Genomic DNA, 25,427 nt, shown 5'->3' with positions numbered 1-25,427 from the left:
GCCAGAGCCCCTCAAAGAGCCAGCTCAGGCGTGCACTGACTAGACCTGGCCAAAGCAGGCTGGGTGAGGACATCTGCAGGTGGGTGGGGGGAGGTGGGTGGGGGGAGGTGGGTGGGGGGAGGTGGGCAGGAGGCAGGGAGCAGGTCCTGGTAGGAGGTCCTGGTTAAGTTCCAGTTTCAGGTAAGAAAGCAAACCATTTTTGGTGTATGTATGTCCCACATATCACACAGTGTCCTAGCTGGGGCTGCTGTGACAACCCTATGGATTGGTGGCTTATCAACCGTGGGGACTTATTTCTGACAGGGCTGGAGGCTGGAGTCCAGGGCTGGGCACTGTGGGGCCAGTCCTGTGAGGCCTCCTTCAGCTGCCTTCTCCCTGAGCACTGGCAAGAAGAGGGTGAGAGAGCTCTCTGGAGTCCCTTTTCAGGGATCCCCCCCCCGCATGCCCTTATTATCTCCCAAAGGGCCCCTAATACATGAACTTGGGGGTGAGAGTCCAACGTGTGAATCAATCTCAGGGGACACAGACATTCAGTGCACAACAGATGGACATTCTTGTTCTGGGAAGTCTGTGTCCTTTGCCTGAATTCAAGTCTACCTGGGCATCTTATGTGACACCCAGAGCCCCCACACCAGCCTCAGTGAGAGAGGAAAGTGGGGGACGGGGGTTGGTGGCTTCTGGAGAGGGTCATCCTCACAAGGCCTGCTCCACCCTGTGCCAAAGTTACCCTGCACAGCCCCGCAGTGCCACTCCTTCTCTCTGGCTCCACCAACAGGTCAAGCTTCCACATTCAACATGACCTTCCAGCAGACCCAAGGCCAGCCCATGGACCTCTGCATCCTCACGGCCCCTTCTGACTCCTTGCTCAGCAACACCACCAACCTCCAGACGCAGGTGGCAACCTGCTCTAGGTCCCCCGTAGATCACCAAGTCCGGCCACATTGGTGAGTCCCATGGCCACCTCGCCAACCTGCCACCCACACACAGGGGCAGGAAACAGGGGCTCCAGACACAGTGATCACCTCCAGGCACATGGCGGGAGTCACGTCTGCATCCCACCAGTGGCCCTGTGGGATCCCGGGCCCTGGAGAAGGGCAGACATCACCCCACCCTCCACCTAGCTTCCTCTTCCTTCTTCCACCTTCTTTTATCTTTTGATATATTTAAAATACAAAAGTCTTGAAATGCTATTAAAAATTAAAGAACATAAAAGTACGTAGAAGGCCCAGTAATCGTAGCATTAAACAAATAGTGACTGTCACCTTCCACCACTAAAACACTCAGGGTCACTCCAGGTGAACTGGGCTGCATGAAATAATCACACAGAGACAGAGAAATATCTTTCTTTGGGTCCTGTAACGGCTCCTCTGACCTTAGAGGTCTGTGGAAAGAGAGAGGAGCACGTGCTGAACTCTTTTATTGGGAAGAAGCCATTCAAATGAGGCAAGAGGTAGGATTACAAGGGAATAGGTGAGTGTAGCTCAGCACCTCTGGTTGCCACCTACACCTAGGGCCACTCCCAGGGCTACACCTTATTATCTCAGGGAGGGAAAGGACTGAGTCACGAGTCATAGCACTACCTTGCCAGACTACAGTGATCTTTCAGCCCACCTGGTGCATCAGGACTTAAAGGTGCGTGCATTTGGAGTGGCTCCCCACAAGTGACAGCAGCTGCTGCAGCCCAGGAGCCTTGGCACTTGCCAGTCACCAATGTGCTGACAACAGCCTTGGCTACATGCACCCACAAGGACAGGGAAAGAGGCATGCCCCCCACTCGGGCACTCTGCCTCTCCTTGCACAGTGATGCACACCACACTCCAACAGGCTGCACACTCTCACGAGCACACACACACCTGACTGCCCAGTGGACCAGGTATGTCCACACCTGAACATGCTCACATGCATACACAGGGGCACATGTGCACATGCACACTCTCACATCACACCATCACACACCCACACACTCACCCCCTTACTTTCTCCCTCACTGTGCTATGAGACCTGGAAACCAAGGCTCTGCCTCACACCATAGGCTCGCTGTCCTGTTGGGCTGCCAGCCTACACCTCCTGCCACCCTGGACTCCCCAGTCCCACATGTGTCCCTCCAGCTTGGGGTCCATCATGAACAAGACCTCCAGGCATGTGCTACAACTGACCAGTAACCCCGACCAGTTTCAGAAGGAACTTGGGAAGAGCTGATTTCTGGAAATCTGGACACCACCAGGGGCAGCCTGGACACATGATGCAGGTCACCACCTGCATGGTGAGGCCATCGCCATGGTGGCATCTCCCAACTCTCCAATCCTGGAAGCCCAGCAAGTTCTACAGGGCCATTCACTCTGGACACTGCGGGCCTGTGCAAGGTGCCTTCAGCCACCAACCCCCATCCCCCACTTTCCTCTCTCACTGAGGCTGGTGTGGGGGCTCTGGGTGACACACAAGATGCCCAGGTAGACTTGAATTCAGGCAAAGAACACAGACTTCCCAGAGCAAGAATGTCCATCTGCTGTGCACTGAATGTCTGTGTCCCCTGAGATTGATTCACAGGTTGGACTCTCACCCCCAAGTTCATGTATTAGGGGTCCTTTGGGAGATAATAAGGGCATGCGGGGGGGGGGATCCCTGAAAAGGGACTCCAGAGAGCTCTCTCACCCTCTTCTTGCCAGTGCTCAGGGAGAAGGCAGCTGAAGGAGGCCTCACAGGACTGGCCCCACAGTGCCCAGCCCTGGACTCCAGCCTCCAGCCCTGTCAGAAATAAGTCCCCACGGTTGATAAGCCACCAATCCACAGGGTTGTCACAGCAGCCCCAGCTAGGACACTGTGTGATATGTGGGACATACATACACCAAAAATGGTTTGCTTTCTTACCTGAAACTGGAACTTAACCAGGACCTCCTGGTCATGTCGGGGACTTGAACTGGCGGCCTCACCCTGCCCCACTTAGCCGCCCCTGTTGGCCTAGGCCTGGGAAGAGCCAGCCTCATCCATCTAGGGTGGGGTGCAAGGGTGGCTGGGAGAGAGGGGAGCAGGGAGGGCTGGAGGGAGGATGGCAATGGGCCTGAACGTCGCCCATGACTGCACGGTTGCCTGGTGGCTCTGGACAAGGTCCATGAAGCCTGAACATTATGCCGGGGCCCGGTGTTGAGCAGACCACACAGCGGCCCAGTCCTGGGGGTTCCTGAAGTGGACCCCCCTCCTCCCCCCGGCCACACAGCAGCACCCCAGCTCAGGTGTCTCCTCACCCACATCCCTGCTCCCAGGTTCCGGGACTGGATCCACAATGTCTGCTCCACATCGCAGATTCCCAGCAATCGGACCCTGCCTTGGCCACGGGCTCCCAGCTGTCCACTCCCCAGGGCCCAGGCACACTTTCCACACGTGTGCAGGAACATGGTCAACAACAGGCGTGACCTGAGCATGTGCCCCACCTAGGGACGTCCCGGGGCTGCCTGGGCTCCCGTGGGCTGTCCCTTGAATCCTGCTCCTGTATTCTGTATTGCCATCGCATTCCTGCAGGACTGTCCCCTGGGGTCATTTCCTGGGGGTTCCCTCCCAGGTCTGGGGTGATGAGCTACAAGAGCTCGTCTCTGTTTAAATGTGGGCCTGCACCCCAGCCCCCTCACCCCACGCTGACATCCTAACACTCTCCTGGGGCTCTGGTCCCCTCTTCCCCCGTGAAAACCAGGAGGGGAGTGGGATGGGAGGCTGGGAGAGTGGCCGCAGGATGGGAGGCTGGGGGAGTGGCCACAGGACAGGGAGGCTGGCAGAGCATGAGGCAGGGCACCTATGGACCCCTTTGCCAGCGTCTGGGTGCTTCCTTCCAACCTAAGTAATGCTCAGGAGGAAACTTCCCAAAGCCCAGAACAGCAGGTTAGGTCTCTGGGGACCTGTGAGTGGTCAAGGTCCCCTCCCCCTACAAACACAAGGATCCTGCAGGTGCCATCTCCCCTTGCCCACCTGCCAGGCCTGTGACTGGGGCTGCACTCCTGCCCTGAGTCCCCTCTCTGCAGCCCCCTACCCAGGGCAGCTGGGCCCCGCCTGCCTTCCCCAGGGAGACTCACCAGATTCAGGGTCCTTGTCCTGGACACTGACCCACCTCAGGGCCCATCTCCTGTCCAGGGCTCTGTGTTCCCCCAATCACCCCAGTGTGGCTTCCCCTCCGCTCCCCTCCTCTCCTCTCGACAGGCCCCTCCCTGCTGCCAGTGTCCCTCCCAGGACGACCAGGGGCTGCTGAGAGAGGCCACAGAAACCAAGAGAAAAGCAGAGCTGGGGAGGCTGGAAGGGGCCAGCCCCGCTCTTCCTCCCTCCCGCAGGGGCCAGGTGCCTGGTCTGGGTCCCAGCCCTTCCACGGGTCTGAGTGATGAGCTGAGGACTCATCTCTTTCTAAATCCTCAGCAGCGATGCTGAGGGTTTCTGGAGTCCTAAAATTTGGGGTGCTACCAAGATTTTAGTACAATTCAGGGGACCCCCAGCTGGAGCCCACAGACTCTGGTGCTGAGGGCCATTGCCAAGTAGGAATGACGCATTGAAATTTCCTTGCCAGCGTACCCCATGTTAAATGGACTTGCCCTGGAAATCCGCTGTGACCTTGCATGTGTGTTTGAGAAAGGTGACCCTGCTCAAGGACGAGGGTGGATCCAGGTTTAAGGTGTATCCTGCAGGTTTGAGGAAGTATCCCGCTCCTTGGGTTTCGGGCGTTCCCGGTTTAAGACAAGTTTAAGGCATTCCCGGTTTAAGACAATGGGGTTTTAGGGAAGTTCCAGGTTTAAGTTTATTGCTGCTGGGAATAAGGTGTCCCTGCTGCCTGAGTTCCCGTTGAGTTCTCGTGGAATTGAGAAAGTATTTTTGGGACGTGAATTGTGCGGGTAGAACGAGGATTTCCCCAGAACGTGTTTGTACAGGGCAGGTGTGAATTCGGGAATAAAGGATTGCTGTTTGAATCTACAAGGTGTGTGGTGGCTTGTGATCTTGTGCCCAGCCAAGACTGCGGCACTCTGGGGCAGTCGGTAGGTAGAATTCAGGCATCCTGAATAGGAAAGAGTGACATCTTAGGATCGTGTGCTGTGCCTGAAACTGAGTGTCCCTCAGCTGTGCAAGTAGATGCCACCATGGTGCACAGTGAGTCCCAGACCCTGCCCCCATTGGAGACCCCAGGTGTTCCCCAGCTCCACGTGGTATGGATGCCCTCTGGGAGGGATCTCTTGCCACATGATCTCTTTGCCAATGATTGACAAGAAGTGTGACACAACTGTATTGTTTTCTTAACTGTATCTCAATATAATTGGTTTTCCACATAATTCTGTCACTCTGTTCACTCACAAACCTTGTTCAGAGAAGGCATTGTCCACGAGGATGGGCAGGGCCTGGGCTAGCACAGCACCCTTGGGGTTCAGGTCACTTGCCTCTACCAGGTTGCCTGAAGAGCTTGTCCCCAGCCTTGGGGGCCAGCTGTCTGACTGGACGCCCCTCTCCCCAGGACTACCCTACGGCGGCCCAGCTGGTACACACACCGGCTGAAAATGACATCCAGCCCGTCTTTGCAGTGACCAAGAGGATGGTGCAAACCTATGAGGTCAGTGGGGCTGGGTCCTGGGCCACATGGGGTGAGGCACAGGCCATGTCAAGGAGAGGATGACAGCCCAGCACTGCCACAGCGTCCCTGCGTCCTGCCTGTGCCTGCTGATGTGGGGGCAGGTGGCCTGGCTGGGGGCCACGGCTCCCTGGCCATGAACATGTCAGGGGAGGAACCTGGGCTCTGTCCTGGAAACTGGGTATCAGAACCAGCAGGCGTGGTGGTGGCGTTTCCCTTGTCCCTGAACACAAGTCCCTCTGGTCTGCAGATCCAGTTCTTTACTTTGGGGGCTCTTCCTTGCTTTATAGCCACACGTGTGAACGTGTGTGAGACACGGCAGGAAAGGGGGCACCTTGAGCACAGAGTGTGATGACCTCAGGAAGCATGGAGGACCAGGAGCCCCTGGAGAGCCCCGCCTGTCCCCCTGGGAGCTCCTCCTCCCTCCTGCTGGTTTCTGCTTCAGGGCCCCCATGTGTCCATGCTGGATGCCTAAATCCGTAGCCAGCGCCTCACTCTTGTGGGGGCTCCTTCTGTTCCTGGAGCCCTCTTCTTCGGTCTCTCCTTCCTCCCCTCTTGGCCACCCTGTGGGCCGCCTGAGTTCATTTGCTCCAGTTGAACCTGGGGGACCTGTTGGGGTGGACAGGGCGCATTCTCCCGCTGCACCTCCTCTGAGTCCTGAGTCACCTTCTGCCCGTGGAGTGGCACTCTTGCTGGGGAGGAGGCGCCCTCTGGGCCTTGGGCTTTTGTTTCATGCCCATGGCTTCCCCCTGAGTGTACACCCAGCACGACCCTGTCCCCCAGTGTGGCCCACAGCCAGGCCTGCCATCTGACACTGGTGACTTGGAGGTGGAGCCTGGTTTCTAAGCCACTGGGCAGTTCGAGCCCACAGACCCGAGTGAGCTGGTGCTGCTTCTGTTGAGCTGCTTTCCATTTGGGGACAGGATTCTTCCTATAAAGTGCAAAGGTCAAATGATGTCACCAGGAAGCTCTTCCTTGCTCTGTGGTTCCAAGCTGGCCCCTGAGGGTCCAGAGCCCCTTGATGAAGCCTCCACATACAGCTCCAACCCTCACAGGGGTGAGGTCGGTGTGCCAGTAAATAGCCATGACTTGCCAGACCCTCTGCCAGGCTCCACGGAGCCGCACCGGCACCCTCAGGTAGCCACCTGCATTGGGATGAGGATGCTAAGGTCGCAGGCAGAGCCATTTGCTCCAGGACATGTCCCTGGTGGTCAGCAGAGCCAGGATTAGAGCCCTGAGCTGCTGTGGCTGTGACCAAAGCACTAGCAACTCTTCACACCATGTCCCCCATCTGGGAGCAGCCAGCCTCTGATCAATAGCTTTCCGTGAAAATGACCGATGTAGGTGGGCCTGGTCAAGGTGGGGCCCTCAGACAGGAGGCAGGACCCATGGTGGTATTTCTTCCCTCAGTGGACACGCCACATCTCTCTGGGGAGTTTGCCATCAACTTGGACTCCTCCACCAAGACAGGGTGGCAGAACTGAGGTGAGAGGTGACACAGCCACAAGCAGGTGGCCTCCAGGGATGACTGAATCAGGGCTGGGGACAGCCTTTCCACAAATGCCTCCAGGAGCAGGAGCTCAAAACAAACAAACAGGACCCTGGGGCTTGGCATTGGCCTTGCAGTGGTCCGCCCAGCCCGCCTGGGGAAGAAGCAGCCCTCCTGTGGACACCCTGTGTTTTTGCAGGTGCCTTGGAATCAGGCTTGATTTCTGCACCTAGCGAGTTCATTTCCACTCTACCAACACGGAAACCGAGGCCTTGGGAGGAAGATAGAATCTGACTCTTGTCATCAGGTGTCCTGGGCTCCCTCAGTGCACAAAGCAGTGGTCTTGCCTCTGTCCACTCATCTTTGAAGAGAGTAACAGATTGATCTAGTGGTGTCCCAGCAAGAAGTGGCTGGGCTGCAGGACTGGACAGCTTCTCCAGTGGTCAGGGTGGCTCCCTGCAGTCCTCTCTGCTCTGCCTGTTGGCCTGTTCTGTCGGTACAGCAGTCTGGCACTGGCCTTGCCAGGCTGACCAGTTCCCCATCCCACATTCCACTGCTGGAAATGTGGCTGGGTGCAGCCTGGCTTGAGAAGGCAGATGCACACGGGGTGGCATCTCCAGGAGCCCAGCTAGTCCATGCAAGATGCCCAGGGGTTGCTGGGGCTCCCAGTTCAGGGATTTGGTAGATGGACTGCGAGAACTAGACTCACAGCCAACCTGTTGCCTGCAGGATACAGACTGAAACCAGCCCAGGTGAAAGACGCACGGGGCGGAGTCCAGGAGACACCAGCAAGCTTCCAAGGCTCCCTCCCCACACAGGCGTGGGCAGTATTCAGTGCTCCCAGCAGCAGCATGTGACCACACACAGGGGGCCTTGCCACGCAACACAGTGCTCCCCAGGGTTTTTATTCAGGTTGATTTTGATGACTGATGACTGACCTCCAGCCCCTTGGGAAACCAAGCCGATCCAACCTGGCCCAAGGTGCCCCTAAATCACGATGTTGGGCTGCCTGGAGTGGCCCCAGCCCAGGCAAGACGTTCTGGGGTCACCTCCCAGGGCCATCCCTCTCCACAGTGTGCAGGGCATGGGCAGCCCAGGCTCATGGAGGCAGAACTTCACCCTGAAGCAGGGATTGGGTACAAGGGGAAGTGCTGTACCTCACTCCTAGAGGAGCGCTCTGCTCCCAGCAGCTGCCCAGCACCTGGTCCTGAGGCCAGAAGGAGACGGTGCAGGAGCCTGAGCAGAGGAAGGTGATGTGGCCATCATATTTATACCGCCTAATGACCAGTTCTTCAGAGCGGACAGGCCCGGACGGCTGGCCTCAGGTCCCAGCTCCGTTACTGCTGGGCCACCTGGGCCTGTTTGTTAGCATGAATCCTCAGCTTCCTCCCTGAGGGGCGATGACACCCACCTGGGAGGACCCTCACAGTCCTGAGCTCCCCCACATATTGTCGACCTTATTAAGAGCCTATCCTCATAAGCAACCCTCTAAATTACCCAAAGTGTGTGTTCTTCCTGGGGAAAAGGTGCCTAGAACGTACTGTTGACCACAGTTCCATCCCCAAGCAGTCCTTGGGGTTCCAGGCTGCCCCCTTCAACCCTCCATCTCATCACCATCTCTTGCTAAATTTAAGCAGTCCTGGAAATGAGTTTCTTCTCAAGAACTTTCTACTCTATAAAAACAGTGGCCAAATCTCCCAGTCTGCAGAGTGACTCTTCATCTCACTTCCTCGATACCTGGTGATGATGAAGCTGAAAGTCTGCTTTTAACATCACTTAAATGTTTGCACAGTCTCTCGCTTCAGTAATCTGCTCTGTATTTTAGGCTTGAAAGAAGTCATAATTCACAGCTTTATTTTATATTGTGTCACACTTAGACAGATGTTACCATTTTTGTTTTTATGATGAAATAAAACATTGATGCTCTCCGTAAACATGGTCGGTGGTAGTCAGTGCCCTGACCACAATGTGCTTTGGTCTGCAGAGCGGGGAGTTGTGCTTTTTCCCAAGAGCAGACCTAAAGTTTGCATCGGGCAGGTCCCTCTTGCACCTGCCCGTGTTTTCCCTGAGAAGATGAAGAAGGTCAAGCCCATGGCACACATGAACTTTAAGGCTGGTCGTTTCTGAGGGTCTGTAAGAGAAGAACCCTTGGACCCCAGAGACAGTGGAAGAATGCTCCTCCATCCCGTGGCTTCTTCACTAACTTGCTCTCCTAATTTATAAGACGATTTCAAGAGCAGCTGCGAACACTGCAGTTTCCCCCCAGTTTGCCTGTAAACCAGGAAGATGTGGTCCATTCATGATGTCAGAGGTGGTCGCACTGAGTCTGGGCTGTCAAATCCTCCTCTCTTCCCCTGACATGTTCCTGAACATGGAGTCAAGTAGGAAAAGGAAAAGGGAGGTGACATTCCCTGAAGCAGATGCCACGGACGCCCTGGTCCACTCTGCGTCTGTCCACAGAGGCGGTGCAGGGTCCACAGAGAGAGACCCCTTTGCCCAGCGTAGCATCCCTCCAGGCAGACGCCGCCGTCTTTCCTACTTGGCGGTGGGATCCTCTCTGTTATGGGGATATTACTCTTCCCCGTCAGCGGAAGTGGGAGAAGGTGGGTAAACACTGCAGCCTCATGCAGTCCTTCAGCCTCCCGTCCTTCAGGGGGCCCATGTTCCTCGCAGGGCCCTTCCTGTCCACAGCAGCAGCCCTGAGGCCTTACATCCTGCCCTATGACTTTCGCGCTCTGCCATCGGCTCTTCCTTTCCCATCTCTGTCTCCCACTCCCTGGCTTCCTGGAATCACTCTTCTTTTGGGGGGAAGAATCTCAGCTAAAGCCCTCCCCAAACCCATCAGTGCTCCTACTACTGGATCCTTGTCTAATTAGGACATCGGGAGGGGGGAACTGAATTTATAAGACAATTTCAATTTTAAGTGACAATTTTGGATCCTCTGAAAACATGTCACTAATATCTCAAAAAGACCTGACCTGTTCGTCGACTGCAATATAACCAGACTTTGAATAAATGTACGCAGACCCGAGAAGCAAAGCTCATCAACCTTCCAGTAACACGAGATTCAAAGACAAGTTCACGGGGGAGGGATTGGAAGTGTCATGGTTTGGATGTGAGGTGTCCCCAGAAGCTCACATGTGAAACAATGCAAGAAGGTCAGAGGAGAAATGGTTGGGTTATAAGAGCCTTCACCCAATCCGTGAATTAACCCCCTGATGGGTATTAACCCAGTGGTAACTGAAGATGGTGGGGTGTGGCTGGAGGAGGGGGCCTCTGGGGACGTGGCCTTGGGGTCTATATTGTATCTGGACAGAGGAGTCTGTCTGCTTCCTGATCATCACGTGAGCTGCTTCCCTCCGCCACACTCTTGTGCCATGATGTGCAGCCCCACTCGAGCCCCAAGGGATGGGCCTGTTCAGATATTAGTGACATGTTCAGATGGGCTGTCTATGGACTGGGACCTCTGAAACCGTGAGCCCCCAAATAAACTTTTCCTCCTCTGCAGTCGTCCTGGTCAGGATTTCAATCCCAGCTGCCAAAAAGCTGACTGAAACAGTAAGCCACAGTTAACCTTGAAACAGTTCAGACAGCGCCCCAACTGAGAAGCTGTGAGGACAGAGCGTGCCACAAATGAGAAACAACTCCATAAGGACAGAGCGCGTTCTTCACATCCTGAGGGACTTGGGAGACCAACAAGTGCTCATTGGCTGACTTCAAAGCTCCTACACAGTCACAGAGCAGGGTCTGAAGCAAACTCGGCCTCCGTGAGCACGAGGCTTCTGTGGTCCCAGCAGGGCCACCCCCACCCCGGGCCAGACCCCCAGCTGCAGCTGCCCCCCTCTGTTGTTTTTGATTTTTTTATAGCTTTTATCACAGAATTTGCTGACTCACATGACAGAAAGGCCCTTTATTGTAGTTTTCCTCTCTATTTTCTATTTCTAAGCCACACAAATCATCCAGGTATTCATAGAACACTCCTGTCTATTAAGATCCATGATAAAAATGTATTTAAAGGGGTTTGGCGTGAATTTCTACAGGTTCTGGAGGTGTTTTTAGCTAGGGTCTTGGTTTTGGTTGATTGGGGTTTGTGATTGCTTGGTCATTTTTACTTTGTTTCCTGATACGTGAGGGATAACTTTTTAAAAACTGTCTTTGTTATTGACAGGCTTAAAGACACAAAATTCATGATTTTGCATTACTAGATATCAGTGCTAGGATCTGACATGTAGCTTCATAAATTATTGAAGTGAGAGTACAGTGGAATCTCTTAAGTTTACAGATGATAGAAAAATCAATTTAGAAAGGGCAGGCACAGAAAAGCTTATATAAGCATCCAGAAAAAAGGCTATGTGCCTTTACCCCCGGCACAAAAGGCTGATGCCCTCATGGGTAGTCAAAGCATGAGCATCACAGGGTGCACAGGTCTGCGGACGGGGCAGCTTAACAGTAGAAATGTGTTTTCTCACAGTCAAGTTCAAGAGCAAGATGTCGTCAAACTCAGTTCCTGGTGAGGGCTCTCCTGGCCTGAAGAGGGCACCTTCTTGCTGCATTCTCATGTGGTAACAGGAACTCTGGGGGCATCTCCCCCTCCTCTTATAAGGACATCAGTTCCGTTGAATTAGCCACTGCACCCCTCTCCCCCGCCACTCACTAAACTCTAATTGCCTCCCAAAGCCCCCCAACTCCAAATACCATCACATTGAGGGCTAGGGCTTCAGCATACAAATGTTGCAAGGGAGACATTTTAGCCCATAAAGGGAACATACTCTTAGATGCAATCATTTCTCTTTTTAGCATCTATTTTTAGAGAATATTCCCAACCATGAAACAACATGTGCATGAAGATTTTTCCTTGCAGGAAAAGAAAACAATGAAACCTGAAATGTGCAACAATAGGAAAGGCATAAGTAAAATATGATAAATTCATTTAAAGAAATATTAGATGGTCATTAAAAATGGCAGCTGTGAGGACTATGCATCAATAGGAAAGATACTTACAATGATAGGTGATATTTAAAGGGGGAAAATTGAGTAAATCTGGTTAGGATCAAACTGGTTTGGGGTTTTTGTCTAGCTATGTGTTATGGTTAATTAGAATTGCCAACTTGATTTTGAATTGTCAACAATAGGAGATGCCAAGGATTAAGAGGATTATGGTTTTGTCCATGAGGCCGTGTCTAGGAGTGATTGGCATCTGTGATAGCCAACTGAAGTGGAGACTCTCCCTAAATGTGGGCAGCACTGGCCAATAGGATGGAGGCTTGGATGGAGTAAAAGCTGGAAGAACAAGGGAGGGCAGCAGATGCAAGCTCCATTCTTCTTGAACGGTCCTTGATTGCTGCTGAGGATCCTCTGAGGATATCAAACTTTCCCTTCTTCTCTTCCAAAGGGGACTCTTCAGTGATTCTCCAGGAGGCTTAGGTCGCAGACAAGTGGCACCATTGGTCCCCCCTGTTCTGGGGCTTCAGCCTCTTGGACTGTGCAGCTACTGGTTCCTCCAGCTCTCCAGCCTGCAGGCGGCCACTCTGGACTGTCCAGCTTCTGGTCACGTGAGCCAGCCTAATAAGTCCCCCTGCTATAATCATCCTTCCTGTTGACCTCTCCCTCTAGAGAGCCCTGACCGATACACTATGGTTTCTGTTATGGACTGAATTATGTCTGTTCAAGTCGCATGTCAAAGCCTTGAGCAACAAACTGGCTACATCTGAGATGAAATCGCTAAAGGTTCCGTGATGCCATAGGGCGGGGCCTTCATCCCACCCGACAAGGATGTTTTTAATAAGAGGCAAGGCCGCAGAGATGAACAAGGCACCCCCGGCCCAGAAAAGCCACATAAGGACATAGCTAGAGGGTGGCCATCTGCAAGCCCAGGAGAGAGGCCTCAGAGGAAATCAACCCCACTGTCAAGTGCAGTCTCCAGAACTGCAAAACAACGGGCGTCCATTGTTTAAGCTCCCGTGGTTCTTCAATACGGCAGCCCTAGAAAAGGGTTCCAGTGGCCTTTACTGAACCAAAGGCTGCACCTCCCACTACGGATGCTGTGACTCAGAGTGGGAGGTGCAGGGCCCAGAGACCTTCCTCAAAGCTCCCGCTCCACCTCGGCTGCTTCTCAGAGCTTGGCCCCTGACTCCAGAGGATGCTTCCACCAGCTCTTCTCTTCTTAGTACTCAGTGCTTCCTAGGCTGGTGGGAGTTTGTCTGCAGACTCTGTTTTCATGGGCCAGGATCTGCCTTAGGTTGTCCTCATGTGCTTGGGACTTAAGGGTTGAAAAAATAAAGGTTGAAAGGGGGGTTGAAGTGTGATTTGGTGGTAGAGTACTTGCCTTGCAGATACTAGGCCCCGGGTTTGATCCAATACCAAATAATTATGAAGATGATGGTGTCAAATACGTGCATAAGATAAAATTAAAAAGAGCAAAAAAACCTTTCCCAACCCTTAGAGATTTACGGACAGGAGTCAAATTGCCATGAAGAAATAATGTTACTGGATCCAACTCCACCTGCTCACCACGCAAAAGCCTATACCAGAGAGATGAGAATGAGAAGCAAATCAGCTTGTTCAAGAGCTGGAATCCTGAAAAATGAGAGGGAAGCTATTGTCCACAAAACAAAGAGCAGCTTGGGGGCTCAGGCAGGCAAAAGGCTTTTGTGGGAAGAAAAGTAGCGCGCTCGCCTGGGATGCATGCGGCCCGGGTTCGATCCTCAGCACCACATACCAACAAAGATGTTGTGTCCGCCGAGAACTAAAAAAAATAAATAAATATTAAAAATAAATAAATATTAAAAATTCTCTCTTTAAAAAAAAGTAGCAGCATGGTTCATTGAGCAGAAAGGGCACTTGCTTTATCATCCTGGGTCCGAGTTTTTCTTTCTCCTCTGCCAGAATATCCAAAAGATAACGATCAACTTTTGTCTCCTGGGCCAGTCCCTATAATTCTTTAGACACACACATTATTACAAGTTAAATATGATTCCACTTTTAATTAAAGAAAAAGATTCGCAAATCCATGGCCCACACCTCAATGTCATCTGAAAACCATCAGGTGACCCAGGCTAGGGGAGGATTACCAGCTGGGGCTCTGGGGCCATTGTTGACCTAGCTCCTCTGCCTGCATTAGTTGACTCCAACAGTTAGTGCTCAATCAGTCAAAGACAGTTTTTTTGGTTTTTTGTTTGTTTGTTTTTAAATTTACAACACTGGAAAGAGGGTGGGGTGCAGATAAAGAATAACTTTTCAAGGGACAATATGCAAAGTAGATACATGGTGCTGCCATGATTTGTGTTAAAATCTTGCCAGGAACTGGATCCACCAGAGGGAACAATTTCCTGTGACTTAACAGTACCTTGCAAGGTTTGAGAAATATGAGAGTCACCGAATTTGCCTCTTGACCCAGACAATCCAATGGATGTACAGAAGTGACCGTCACCCTTATGGGCAGCAGTTTCCCACCACTGGCCTTGGTGCATCGCAAGTTGCTTTCACCTGACTGAATTCTGCTGGGCTGCTTCAGCCCCACCACGCCTGTGTTTCCTGTAGCGAGTCTGTACACCCACAAGATCTTCCCTTGCTTTTATTTTAACCTCTTTTTTTTATCTCTTTGCTGATGGAAGAATCTTCCCTAGATTCAACAGCTGGACCTTAATAATGGAACGGACAAAAGACAAATTAACAACAGAAAAGGATTAATTCCAAAAGCATGCACAGGAGTTCACCAAGAATGCCTTGAGCCTCAGGGAAGAGGCAGCCAGATGGCTGTGGTTTAGAAAAAGTGGTTTGGAGCTTCTGGGAGGGCAGGAGGCAGCGAGTTCAAGGAAGGTGCCCAAGAGGAGCACAGCAAATAAGGGCCACTGAGCAGATCTGTTAGGGAGAGTCAGGCAGCGCCTCCCCCATTGACAGGAGTCCTGGAGAATCCTCCTCTGCAGGGTGTGATGTGGGAGGGAGAGGGAAACACCTTCACAGATGGAAATTTCCTTTACCAATGTCAGTTTTCTTTAGAAAAGAAAGCTTTGCTATGTTTAGAGCTTTTTCTGCATCTTCTGGTTCTTCTTAGTCCTTAACACCCCAAAATCCATGTGCTGAAGAGGCAAGTTTGGGGTGACATGCTCGGGTCCCCTGGGATCTCCCCGAGAGCTGTGCCCCTCCCGCCTGTGAGAGCCATGTGCTCAGTGAGGCCTGCTCCGCAGGGACAGGACACCCAAGCGGCGATGCTGCAGAATTCTGACCCTGGGCCTTGTGGCCCTCTCCAGGGAGGAGGGTTTTCGTCTGGCCCTCCCGCCACAATAGTGTCTATGCCTGCGCCTTGCTGGGGACACATTCTGCAGCACCTCTCCCAGCAGTTTGAGCTTTTGCTATGCAGGAAGGAACAGATGAGTGGGCTTCCTGATCCCTCCTCCCCACCAGCCTCACCCCCATCACGGCCCCCAGACCTACACTGACCAGGACGCTCCCCCAGCCTCCCACTGGGTCTTCCTGGTGGGCTCCTGGGAGAATCCACAGAAGAGTCTGTGAGTGAGTGGGAATCCCCGAGCCAGACTGTCCCCCTAGGCCTTTGCAGCTTGAGGAAACTGTGGCTGGTTTCCTCAAAGCCCTTTCATGGCAAGGCACCTCCTGTGGTGCGTGTGCTGTCACTCCTGGGGGAGGTGCTTGTCTGCCGTCACTCCCTCCCACTTAGATTTCCTGCTCGTTGATTGCTCCATGATCTCAGCTCTCTGAGGGTCAAGAAAAACCCCGTTGGGTAGTTTATCATCAAAGTCTGTGACGTTCCTTCCAGCTTCCCACATTAGGCAGAAGCGGAACCCATCTCCCTTCTTAAAGGACGAGTTTGTTTGTGTGTCAATGCTGAATCCAGCCCAAATGTATTCTGCAACCCATTCGAGGCCCAGCACAGTGCTGCAGTCCCCGTGCCACTTGGTGTCAGGGATCCTCCTCACTAAACCACCAGGAGCCACAGAAGAGAAGAGGAGAAACCTGAACACGCTGGGAGTCATTTCTTCTCCTCGCTGTTTGCCAGGCCTCTTGTTCAGGTCAGATGGGGCATTGAGGAAGGAGAAAATGCAGAAATGTTTTAAGGCTCAAAGGACATTTGCAATTGGATGGTCTCTGGGCCCCAAACCCTTTCCATTTTGAATGACGATTAACTTTCAAAGCTCATTTTACTAACCCAAAATTAAATCCACAGATCATTTAACTTACCTATACATCCAAACTTCAAGAGAAAAACGTCATCGGAATACCCTGCGTGTGATCTGAAGAAGCTGTTTTTGAGGTAGCGAACGCAGTACTCTGCAGGACCCCAGCACAGGACACGAGAAGTCATCGAATCTGCACTGAGAATCACCGGAAATGCAGCAGGAAAGGATCCAGTGGTCCTCTGCGTCTCCTGTAGCCACTCAGGGACTGTGAGGGGTAGGGGTGTTGGTCACCATTTCCCAAAATGTCCTTGTTGCAGTTCCTAACAAAACGAGCTTCCATCTTTCAAGACAGCCACGTTCATGGAAAATTCAGAGCTCCTTACATACATGACCAGCAGATGGTCCGTTTCATATATAGTGAAATCATCATAGTGACACGTAGGACAGGTGACGTGTAGGACAGGTGAGCAGACTCATCCTTTACATCAATGTCTCTGGGACTTTTGGAAGATTCCCAGGCCTTTTCCAGGTATGGTGGGACATCAGCTTGGAGTCACTAGCGCACCTTGACCTTTGAGAAATGTGAGCACTCACAAGCTCCCCAGGGAGAGAACCAGAGCTCTCACTCCCGAGCGCCTTCTCAGACGAGACAGGTGACCCACCTTCGTGAGACCACACAGCAAGTCGGGCCCAGGCTCCGAGTCTTCTTTCCAGGATTTTCCCTCCACAACATGCTTCTGGGGCTTCCAGACTCCAAACCAGGAAAAATTCAACTCTGCAGTGACCCCTGTCCAGAAAAACCTCAAGGTGATTACCCTCAGGGGCGTCTTCCAGGCACAGGTGGACGCTCCTGTCCCCTGGCTTGAGATGCTTGGCACCGAGGGCAGCCAACAAGTGGAAATTGGCCACTGCTGGACGCTGGTCAACAGGTCTGGACAGCCCAGAGATCCTAAAAACAATGTTAGCAGCCGCCTAGAAGCGAAATCCGTCTTCATGTCTCGTCCCTGCTTTTGCCATAAACCATTCGTTCTACAAGTATTCACTGAGCATGAGGAACGTGCCTGTCCCCATCTGAGTAGCGTCCGGCAGGCAGAGCTGGCCCCCTTTCCCAGACTCAAATGGGAAACAGGCACCAAAGACCTACTGAGACAACAGCTAGCTCACTAGTGGCAGCCCGTGAGGGAGAAGTCCCAGGGGACATTAACACAGCAGAGGCACCAAGCCAGCCTGGGAGCTGGCAGGGCACAGGGAGGGTGTGATGGTAGGGTCCCCTTAGGGAAGGGATACAAGTGGCCCTTTTATAGGAATTAGATGTCACCCCATCAAGTCACTCCATTCAAGGACACGCTGGGAAATAAAGTATCAGAGGGAAGGACCAGAGGTCAATGAAAAGTCCCTAACCAGGGAGTAGGACGGGCGGCTGATGGGAAGCACAGGCTGTTCCCACCTCTGATCTAGAGAGGGGCCTGTCGTCACTGGTGGCCACAAAGGAACACTGAGCACAAAGCAGGAACCTAAAACTGGAGCCCCTGCATTTGTCCCAGATTTCCTAACCCTGGTGACACAAGCAGTGGCAGAGTCAGCACCCCGCCACTGAGCTGCCCTCCCAACCGCCCAGGTCCCAGGCCAGCAGAGGAGCTCAGGGGAGCCAGCGGGTCGGCCACCTGCACACAGGAGCAGCACTGGGTCTGGTACTGCACGACCCTCCGTGCGTAAAGTCGGGAGACCTCAGCTCTGCCTCTTGGCTTTACTTCACCACAGCCAACTCCCACCCAGAACCACAGGGGAAAGAGCAGCCCATGTAGAGGAGAAACTTCCAGATGTCTTCGCCCAACAGAATCTGAAAGTCCCCAGCTGGTGCTGGGCAGAGTAGTCAGGAAGGGCCACGTCGTGGTGTTCTGAGCAGGAGCCAGCACGTGCCAAGGCCCTGGGAGAGCAGGGCGGCAGACCCTCCGGCCCCCCAGGACTAGAGTGGGATTCATAAGGAGAGAGCCCCGCATGGCCCATGGAGGGTGGGCCAGTGTCACTGTGCGAGGAAGAAGACACACCCTGCTCTGGAGTCAGAAAGACCCGTCAGAAGATCTGCCGCAGCTGCAGGCTCCACAGCTCACCTGTTCCCAGGCCAAGTGGAGACAGAGCCATCGCTGCACGGGGTGAGAATTCAGTGAGAACCCATGAAAGGGGGCCGTGGGGGACCCCAGGGCTCAGCACACTTTTGTTCTACAAAAGGCACAGTCATCAATATCTTAGACTTTATGGGCCACACGGTCTCTGTCCATCGTGTTGCAAGACAGTAGCCACGGGCATCCGTGAGTGAGCTTTTCCTGCCTCCAGTGACCTCACCTATGGGCGCTGCACGAGAACTCCATCCCATTTCCACATCTCGAAACAGTCTTCACTCAATATTTTTCAACCACTTAAAAATGCAAAATCCTCTTACTCTCAGTTGGCAGGTCATAAAACATAAACAGCAGACTGGATTCGGTTCACAGCCTATAGTTTGCTATTCCTGAGGAGCCAACCCCCTTCCTGCACTCTTGACCCAAGCACCAATCTGTGGATGCACACAGTGCACACAGACATCAGCTCTGGCAAACATACACACACATCCTCCAAATAAACACACACCGTATACGTAGGCATGTTCACACACACACACACACACACACACACGCATAACCACGCAGCACACATGGCACATGGAGATTCACACACAACATGCCAGACATGCCATAGGCACACGCTAGCGCACACCCCCGGCACACACCTGTGAAGAGGCAGAGGGCAGCGGCGGAACCTTCCATTGGCTGCTACTGCCCAACAGGAGCCTTCGGCGTGACTCCAGTGCACCTAACCTGTCCGATTTGCACTTCCTGAGAAAATAAAGTACTCCATCAACTGTAGTGTTCAAAATTAGTTTTTGATTTAGACAATAATTTGTAATTATGTGAACCACCACAGCCTTTATTACCCATGAAATTGAAGCATATTATCCAATTGTTCCCAAATTAAGTTACCTGGTGAAATACCATACGTTCTTAAGGTTTCTAAAGAGAAATGGAATCGATACATTCTGCGCTCCATTTCATCAAAGAACCTACTGGAACCCTACCAACTTTCTGCTGTGTCAACTCCATATTATCACGAGGCAGGCATAAATCCCTCCGCCTACAGCCATGGGTCTATCCCTTTTACCAACCCTGCCTGTCCCTGCAGGACAGGCACCTCCCAGGAGAGGGAAGGTGACCCTGGGCTGCTGCGACCTCTGTGTTCATCAAGGCTGCGCTACGGAAGGAGCACCTGGTTCATAAATATTGCAGAGTGAGGTCCCCAAGGCCATCACCGCCTGTGGCATGAATTACAGGCTGTGCTGGGTGAGAATTAAATATTTACCATCTGCAAAAATACAGCTCCCTCCATGCTGCAGGCCTGAGGGTGGCCACACATCCGCAGATGGAGCAGCGCAGTCCTGAGCACTGGCCACACTGGTGAGGGCACAGGCAGGTTATGCACAGACACACGCATGAGCAGCTCTGCAGAGACCTCAGCGGTCCGCCATTTGGACCCCACGTCCTATTGATTTGGAAATGGGCACCAAAGCTCTGAGCGGCTCAAGCTCAAGGCAGCCCAATTCCTCCCCCCAATAATGTCCTCTCTGTGTAGGTGGCCCCACCCATCAGGCAGGGAAGTGGGGGACCGCCACCAGGCGGAACGTCTTCCCCTCTGACCCGCAAACACGCCCTCCTTGCCCAGAAACCTGCTTCCTAATGTCCTGCCTGCCCCTCCACATCCATTGTCCACCCTTCATCCGCTAGCTGCTCTCCAGGACTGACCCCTGCAGGCCACATCAGCGGACTCTGGGGGCGCCTGGCTTCTGGTCAGGTCTGGTCAGCGGGAGGCACTAGCCGGAGACTGAGAGGAGAGGCTGGGAGGCTGGAGCCCACGCACTCTGGCTCCCTCCCTGCGAGGTCTCCAAGACTTGGCCGTGTCCCTACTTAGCAACGGCTGGGAGTCTGCTCCATAGGGGTCCAACCTCTGCCCGCCCTGTCAGCCTGAGGGTGGCAACAGCTTTTCCACCTACGATACTGCTGCAGTGTTGTGCATCAGCCTTGTCTCGACTGTCCTCGCAGTGCACCTTGTCCTGGGCCCTGCCAGCTGGCTCCTTGCTTAATGGGACCTTGCTGACCTGGGTCCTTGCTGACCTGGACCTTTGCTTACCTGGGTCAACTTAACTGGACTCTAATTCCCTGGGTCCTTGCTTCCCTGAGCTTTTGCTCACCTGGATCCTTGCCCACCTGGGTCCTGCTCACCTGGGCCTTGCTTCTCTGGGCCTTGCTTCCCTGGACCCTTGCTCACCATCTTGTTCTCATCTTCTTCCCCACTTGGGGTTCTCCAAGTTCTCACCTGGGTCACGGAGAGCATGCTCTCCATCTTTTCACAGGATGGACTCGGTCCCCAAGATGTCATAGGCATCTAAACTGGAGCATGTCCCTGTGCCCCACGACCACCACGCACCTTTTATGCCATCCAACCCCTAGAAACATGCAGCCGGTCTTCCTGCCTGTATGAGCCCACTTTTCCTTGCTGTGACCAAAATACCCAAAAAGGACAGCTTAGAAGAGGGACTGGGTATTTGGGCTCATGGTGTGAGAGGTCTGGTCCACAGTGAGCCAGCTCCTTTGCTCTGGTCTGAGGTGAGGGAACATCGTGGAGCAAGGGCGTGACAGCAGAGTGCTGCTCCCCTCATGGAGGTCAGGGAGCAGAGGCGGGGAAGGGGTCACAGGGAGATGCACCCTCCAGGACCTCCCCAGCAACCGCCCCTCCACACCCACTGCCTACAGCTACCACCCGGTCAGTCCATTCAAACTAACGTGGACTGACTGGGTCACAGCCCTCACAGTCCAGTCCCTTCCCCTCTGAACATTCCTGCGTTAACACAGGGCTTTCAGGGGACACCTCGAATCTAAACCACACACTGCCCATGACAGCATTCCAAGGCCAGGAGGCCCCAGGGGGAAGGACTTGCCTCCAAGGTTCCCACTTACCTGCAGCATATTGACATGGACTTGAGTTCTACTCTAAATAAACCCTAGACGATCCTCACTTGTGGGAAAGATTGGGAATCTGGCCGACTAGCCAGGAGGACAGATGGGGTGGCTTCCCTGGCTACAATTTATGACTGGGTTTGAGGGACATTTAAATAAGTGTTGAGCCTCATCAGCCATTTGTTAGGAGTGGCCCTCATCAATCTTTCTGAGAAACAACCTTGACCATAACATTCTGCTGTGACTGAGTCACCTCAGCCCCCTGAGCCTGCCCCAGCTCTCAGTTTTGCAAAGTGAGAGATGATTTTACCACATCAGCAGAACACCAATTTCAGTTGAGAGCTGTCCTGGGGTTTGCAGGATTCCTAAATAGAAACTGGCGAGTGCGGTCATAATGCTGAAGAAAACACAGATTGTGTGTTTGTGTAGCTGAGCCGTCCTTGACACATCAAGGTCACTCCCAAGGTGGTGTCTCCAGGTCAGAACTGCAGCAGAACTCTCAGAAACACTAGAAACCTATCATCTCCACTGTTCAACCAGTGCCCCCTGGCCACATGTGGTTATTGAGCACTTGAAACGTGGCTAATGCAACTTAGAAAATGGATCGTATATTTTATTTAGTCTAAATAATTTAAACTCAAATAGTCCCTTGTGGCTTTGATATGGTTTTAGAGAGTTCTATTCAAATAATATATCTATCTCTTGTGAAATAAAAACTAGCCAGGGGACTCCTTTGAGAAACTCCACTCTTGGGATAAAATGATAGAGTAAGAATGTGCTCCTGGGGACTGTACTAATCTGGTTTTTGTTGTTTTATCATTGTTGATGTTATAATAAAGTACATGTAGCTAGTTATTTTATAAAGAAAACAGGTTTATTTGCTCACAGTTTGGGAGGATAGAAATCCAAACAGCATGGCACAATCTCTGGCCAAGGTCGTCCTTGGCTGCATCATGTCGTGGAAGGAGTACATGTGTGTCTGTGTGGACTATTTCCCTCTTCTTAGCCACCAAGATTCAATCATGGAGACTCCGTTCTAATGACCTCATCTGATCTAATTACAACACAAAGGCCTTACTTCTAGACATTATGTAGGAATGAAGTTTTCACCCTCTTTATACCTTTAATGTAAGAACCTGGGGATTAAGCTCCTGCATGATTTCAGGGGAACAAAACATCTTCAAGAAAGAGCAGTGATACTAACACAGCTCCCACAATCTGAGAAACTGGAAGATACTATGAGAACAAGACAACAAACAAGCTCAACGTTGGAACAACGGCCACACAAACCACTGGGCATCATCCTCCTGAGGTCAGAGCCTGAAGTTCGATTGTATTCTTGGGCGCAACCTCTCTGATTCCTAAAACAGCCACAGAAATGTGATTCGCAGGCTGGTGGGAGATGCTCACTATGGTCAAGATACTGCCCTTCTCAGTACTGACCTGTTGGTGTCCTAGTTACAGAACACTGTGTGTAGCAGTGTTCCGTAGTAGGTGCTGCAGAAGCTTCAAAAGCCACAAAGCACGGGGGACTTGTTTTGTCTCTGGGTCTGGATCCTAGGATGGCTTAGGGAGGGTAACTATTAGGTGATGAATACCAAGTTCACTCACTAGCTCTGCAGAAAGGGTCTCAAGACCTTTTCGTCTTTCTCTTCTCCTGAACCCATTCAAGAATGGTAGGGAGAGACCCAACCACACCAGCAAGGAGTAAATAAATCAGTATAATACACAGGAGCACCATTTTTAAGCAATTAAATCAGAAGTTTTTCCATAGAAAGGGTTCTTAGGAACATGCTAGAGCAATATTCAAGGATATTTGAGAGTTTGCATTCTAGTTCTACTCTCAAAAAAATAGACATATTGTGTGCATGTGCAAATATGTAACAAATTCCACTATTATGTGTAATTATAATGTATACCCAAAAAAAGTTTTTAAAAATAGGCAGCCAATTCTCCCACTTTGGGTCAGTATTGGAAGAGATGACGTTTTTCCAGAATCCTCTAAGCTATGGTAATATTTAAAAAAGATATCTGACAATTAGTAAGGTACTAACATCACCCAATCAGCATAGATACTGTACGGGAACTGATCAATCAGAATGGACCCTGTATGGACACCAGCCAATCAGAATGGAGCCTATATGGACACCAGCCAATCAAAATGAATCCTGTACAAGCAACAGCCAATCAGAACACAAACCTGCCATAGTGCTAGGGAATAGTTGGGCTAATCGCTGGCTCATGGAAGAAGGTCCAGAGTAGGAGCTGAATGTGAGTTAAGATCATAAAAGTACTTAATAAATCATGAGGGTGTCATACTTGTCAGCCAATTACAGGATTAACAAGCAGAGTGTTGCGTGATGAGAAACCTCATCATGATGAATTTGCATCTTTTAGCAACTTGGAGGAACTTGCTAAAATCATGACGTACCTAAGAAGTCAAGTTCTACTTTAGCACTAACATTTGGGGGTATGGGAGCCTCCGAGCAGTGGCTAATGGCCAACTGGCATGGAAATCTGTACCGGCCAGTTCAGAGCTCAGGAAAACAGTAGTCCTGCCTCTAGGTTACATCTGAAGAGGCCGAGCGGGCGGTGACATTCACTGAACACCCCGGAGGGAAAGGGACCTCTGGGAAAGGCAGACCCTCCATTTCTAGTCACAACATTCCCGTTGACTTTGAGTGGGACAAAGACACGGAAGCAAAGGGCAAGCGTGAAGATGAGAACTCTTTCCAAAAGTCCCTGTGTTCCTTCTTGGAAAAGCTTAATTTCTAACTATGTGACTCTTTAAAACAGCACCCAAATAGTAAAGCTTCAAGAAAGGCAATACAATATACTGGTATTTTCTTTTTCGTTTATTAAAGAACACGTAATCACTTCCGTGATGGTTGCATGTGTGAGCTTTGCCCCCAACAGGCAGAATCCACATGTGACTCACTGGAGGAGTGGGAGGAGTCTTCAGGGAGCAGACAGACAGGACCGCGGTCTTGTAACATTCAACCCTGAGACTTTCAAACCTATTGAGCTCTAGTGTGCCAGTGGATTCAGAGTTCTGAGTGATCCTAGTCATTCTCTTCTTACTTCTCTGATCATTTGCAATAATTGCCTGCTAAACACACATAAATACCATCTTATGAACAATAAAAATATTTTAAAAGTTGTGGTACCTTCTGAATTATAAATAATGTATTATTGTAATCTTTAGATCTTATTAAAAATTCTAGATAAACAAAACAAAAAAATGTTGTGGTAGAATAGAGTCCAGTGCCATTTATTAGATGAGCAAGTGGGAGTGACAATAAATATTAACATGATACATTGAGGGTTTTGCTTGGAAACTTTCAGGCATTCGATAAAACCATGAAACATTTCAGAAGCCACATTCTCCATGGCCTCTGGGAAAACAGACTGCTCCTGCCACCATAAGGTACCCGCTCCAACTGTCCGACGGGGCCAGGTGATGCTGGCAGATGGATGGAGGCCCCGTGACGTCACTTGTCAGCAGGTACAAAACAGGTCCCCAGAGAAGCCTTCGCTATACTAAAGTCGCGCTCCTGACCTTCTGAGGACTGGCAATATTAAAAGAGACCTGTGGACGGCTTGCTGGGGCCGGCTGTTGTTTTCTGGGTTCCTGGCAACAGAGGAAAAAGAATGGATTTAATCGGTTGAGTTCACTGTGAATGGAACCTTGAGAAGGAACCGCCGCCCCCCCGAGGAGATGGCATTAGGCTGCAGAGGGGAACACGGTGTGGAAACGTGCTCTTCCTTGACTCCGTTATTCTCCACAACACACACTCTAGGGAGCTTCCAAGTCCAGGGTCCAAGAGCAATCCCGAAATCCAAGATTCATTCAGTGGAAGGTAAATTACAAATGCAAAGATTGCCTGGTTTGTTTTATTTTTCCATCTTCCTATAGAAGTTCCTGCTTTACCAGATGGCTTTTTTATGAACACACAAAATATTTCTAAACTTCTTCAAATAACATACATCCCTTCTAAAAGAGAGGGGACAAGATTGAACTGACTCTAAATAGGTTCCCCCATCTGTCTCCCTTGGCAGTGGGTGTCACTGGCTCCTATCAGGAAGGAGCCCCCTCTTTGCTATTCATATTCAGAAACACTCACAAACAAATGGTGGAATCCTGCCGATGGGGGCCTGTGCCTGGTAGG

The 25,427-nt window shown here is 51.7% G+C and overlaps 1 protein-coding gene across 1 annotated transcript in view; it reads right to left on the bottom strand.

The window, feature by feature from the left end:
• Positions 1-24,579: 24,579 nt before the first annotated feature.
• The window catches only part of Igsf5 (immunoglobulin superfamily member 5), a 34,336-nt gene continuing 33,488 nt past the window's right edge, over positions 24,580-25,427 (bottom strand). The window contains exon 8 of the mRNA XM_026399413.2: positions 24,580-24,889. Coding sequence (XP_026255198.2) covers positions 24,794-24,889 — 96 coding nt within the window. The 3' untranslated portion in view covers positions 24,580-24,793. The remainder of the gene's footprint in view (positions 24,890-25,427) is intronic.

Source organism: Urocitellus parryii, chromosome 2 (assembly GCF_045843805.1).
Source record: "Urocitellus parryii isolate mUroPar1 chromosome 2, mUroPar1.hap1, whole genome shotgun sequence".
Taxonomy (NCBI): Eukaryota; Metazoa; Chordata; class Mammalia; order Rodentia; family Sciuridae; genus Urocitellus; species Urocitellus parryii.
This window is presented reverse-complemented; position numbering and strand designations above follow the sequence as displayed.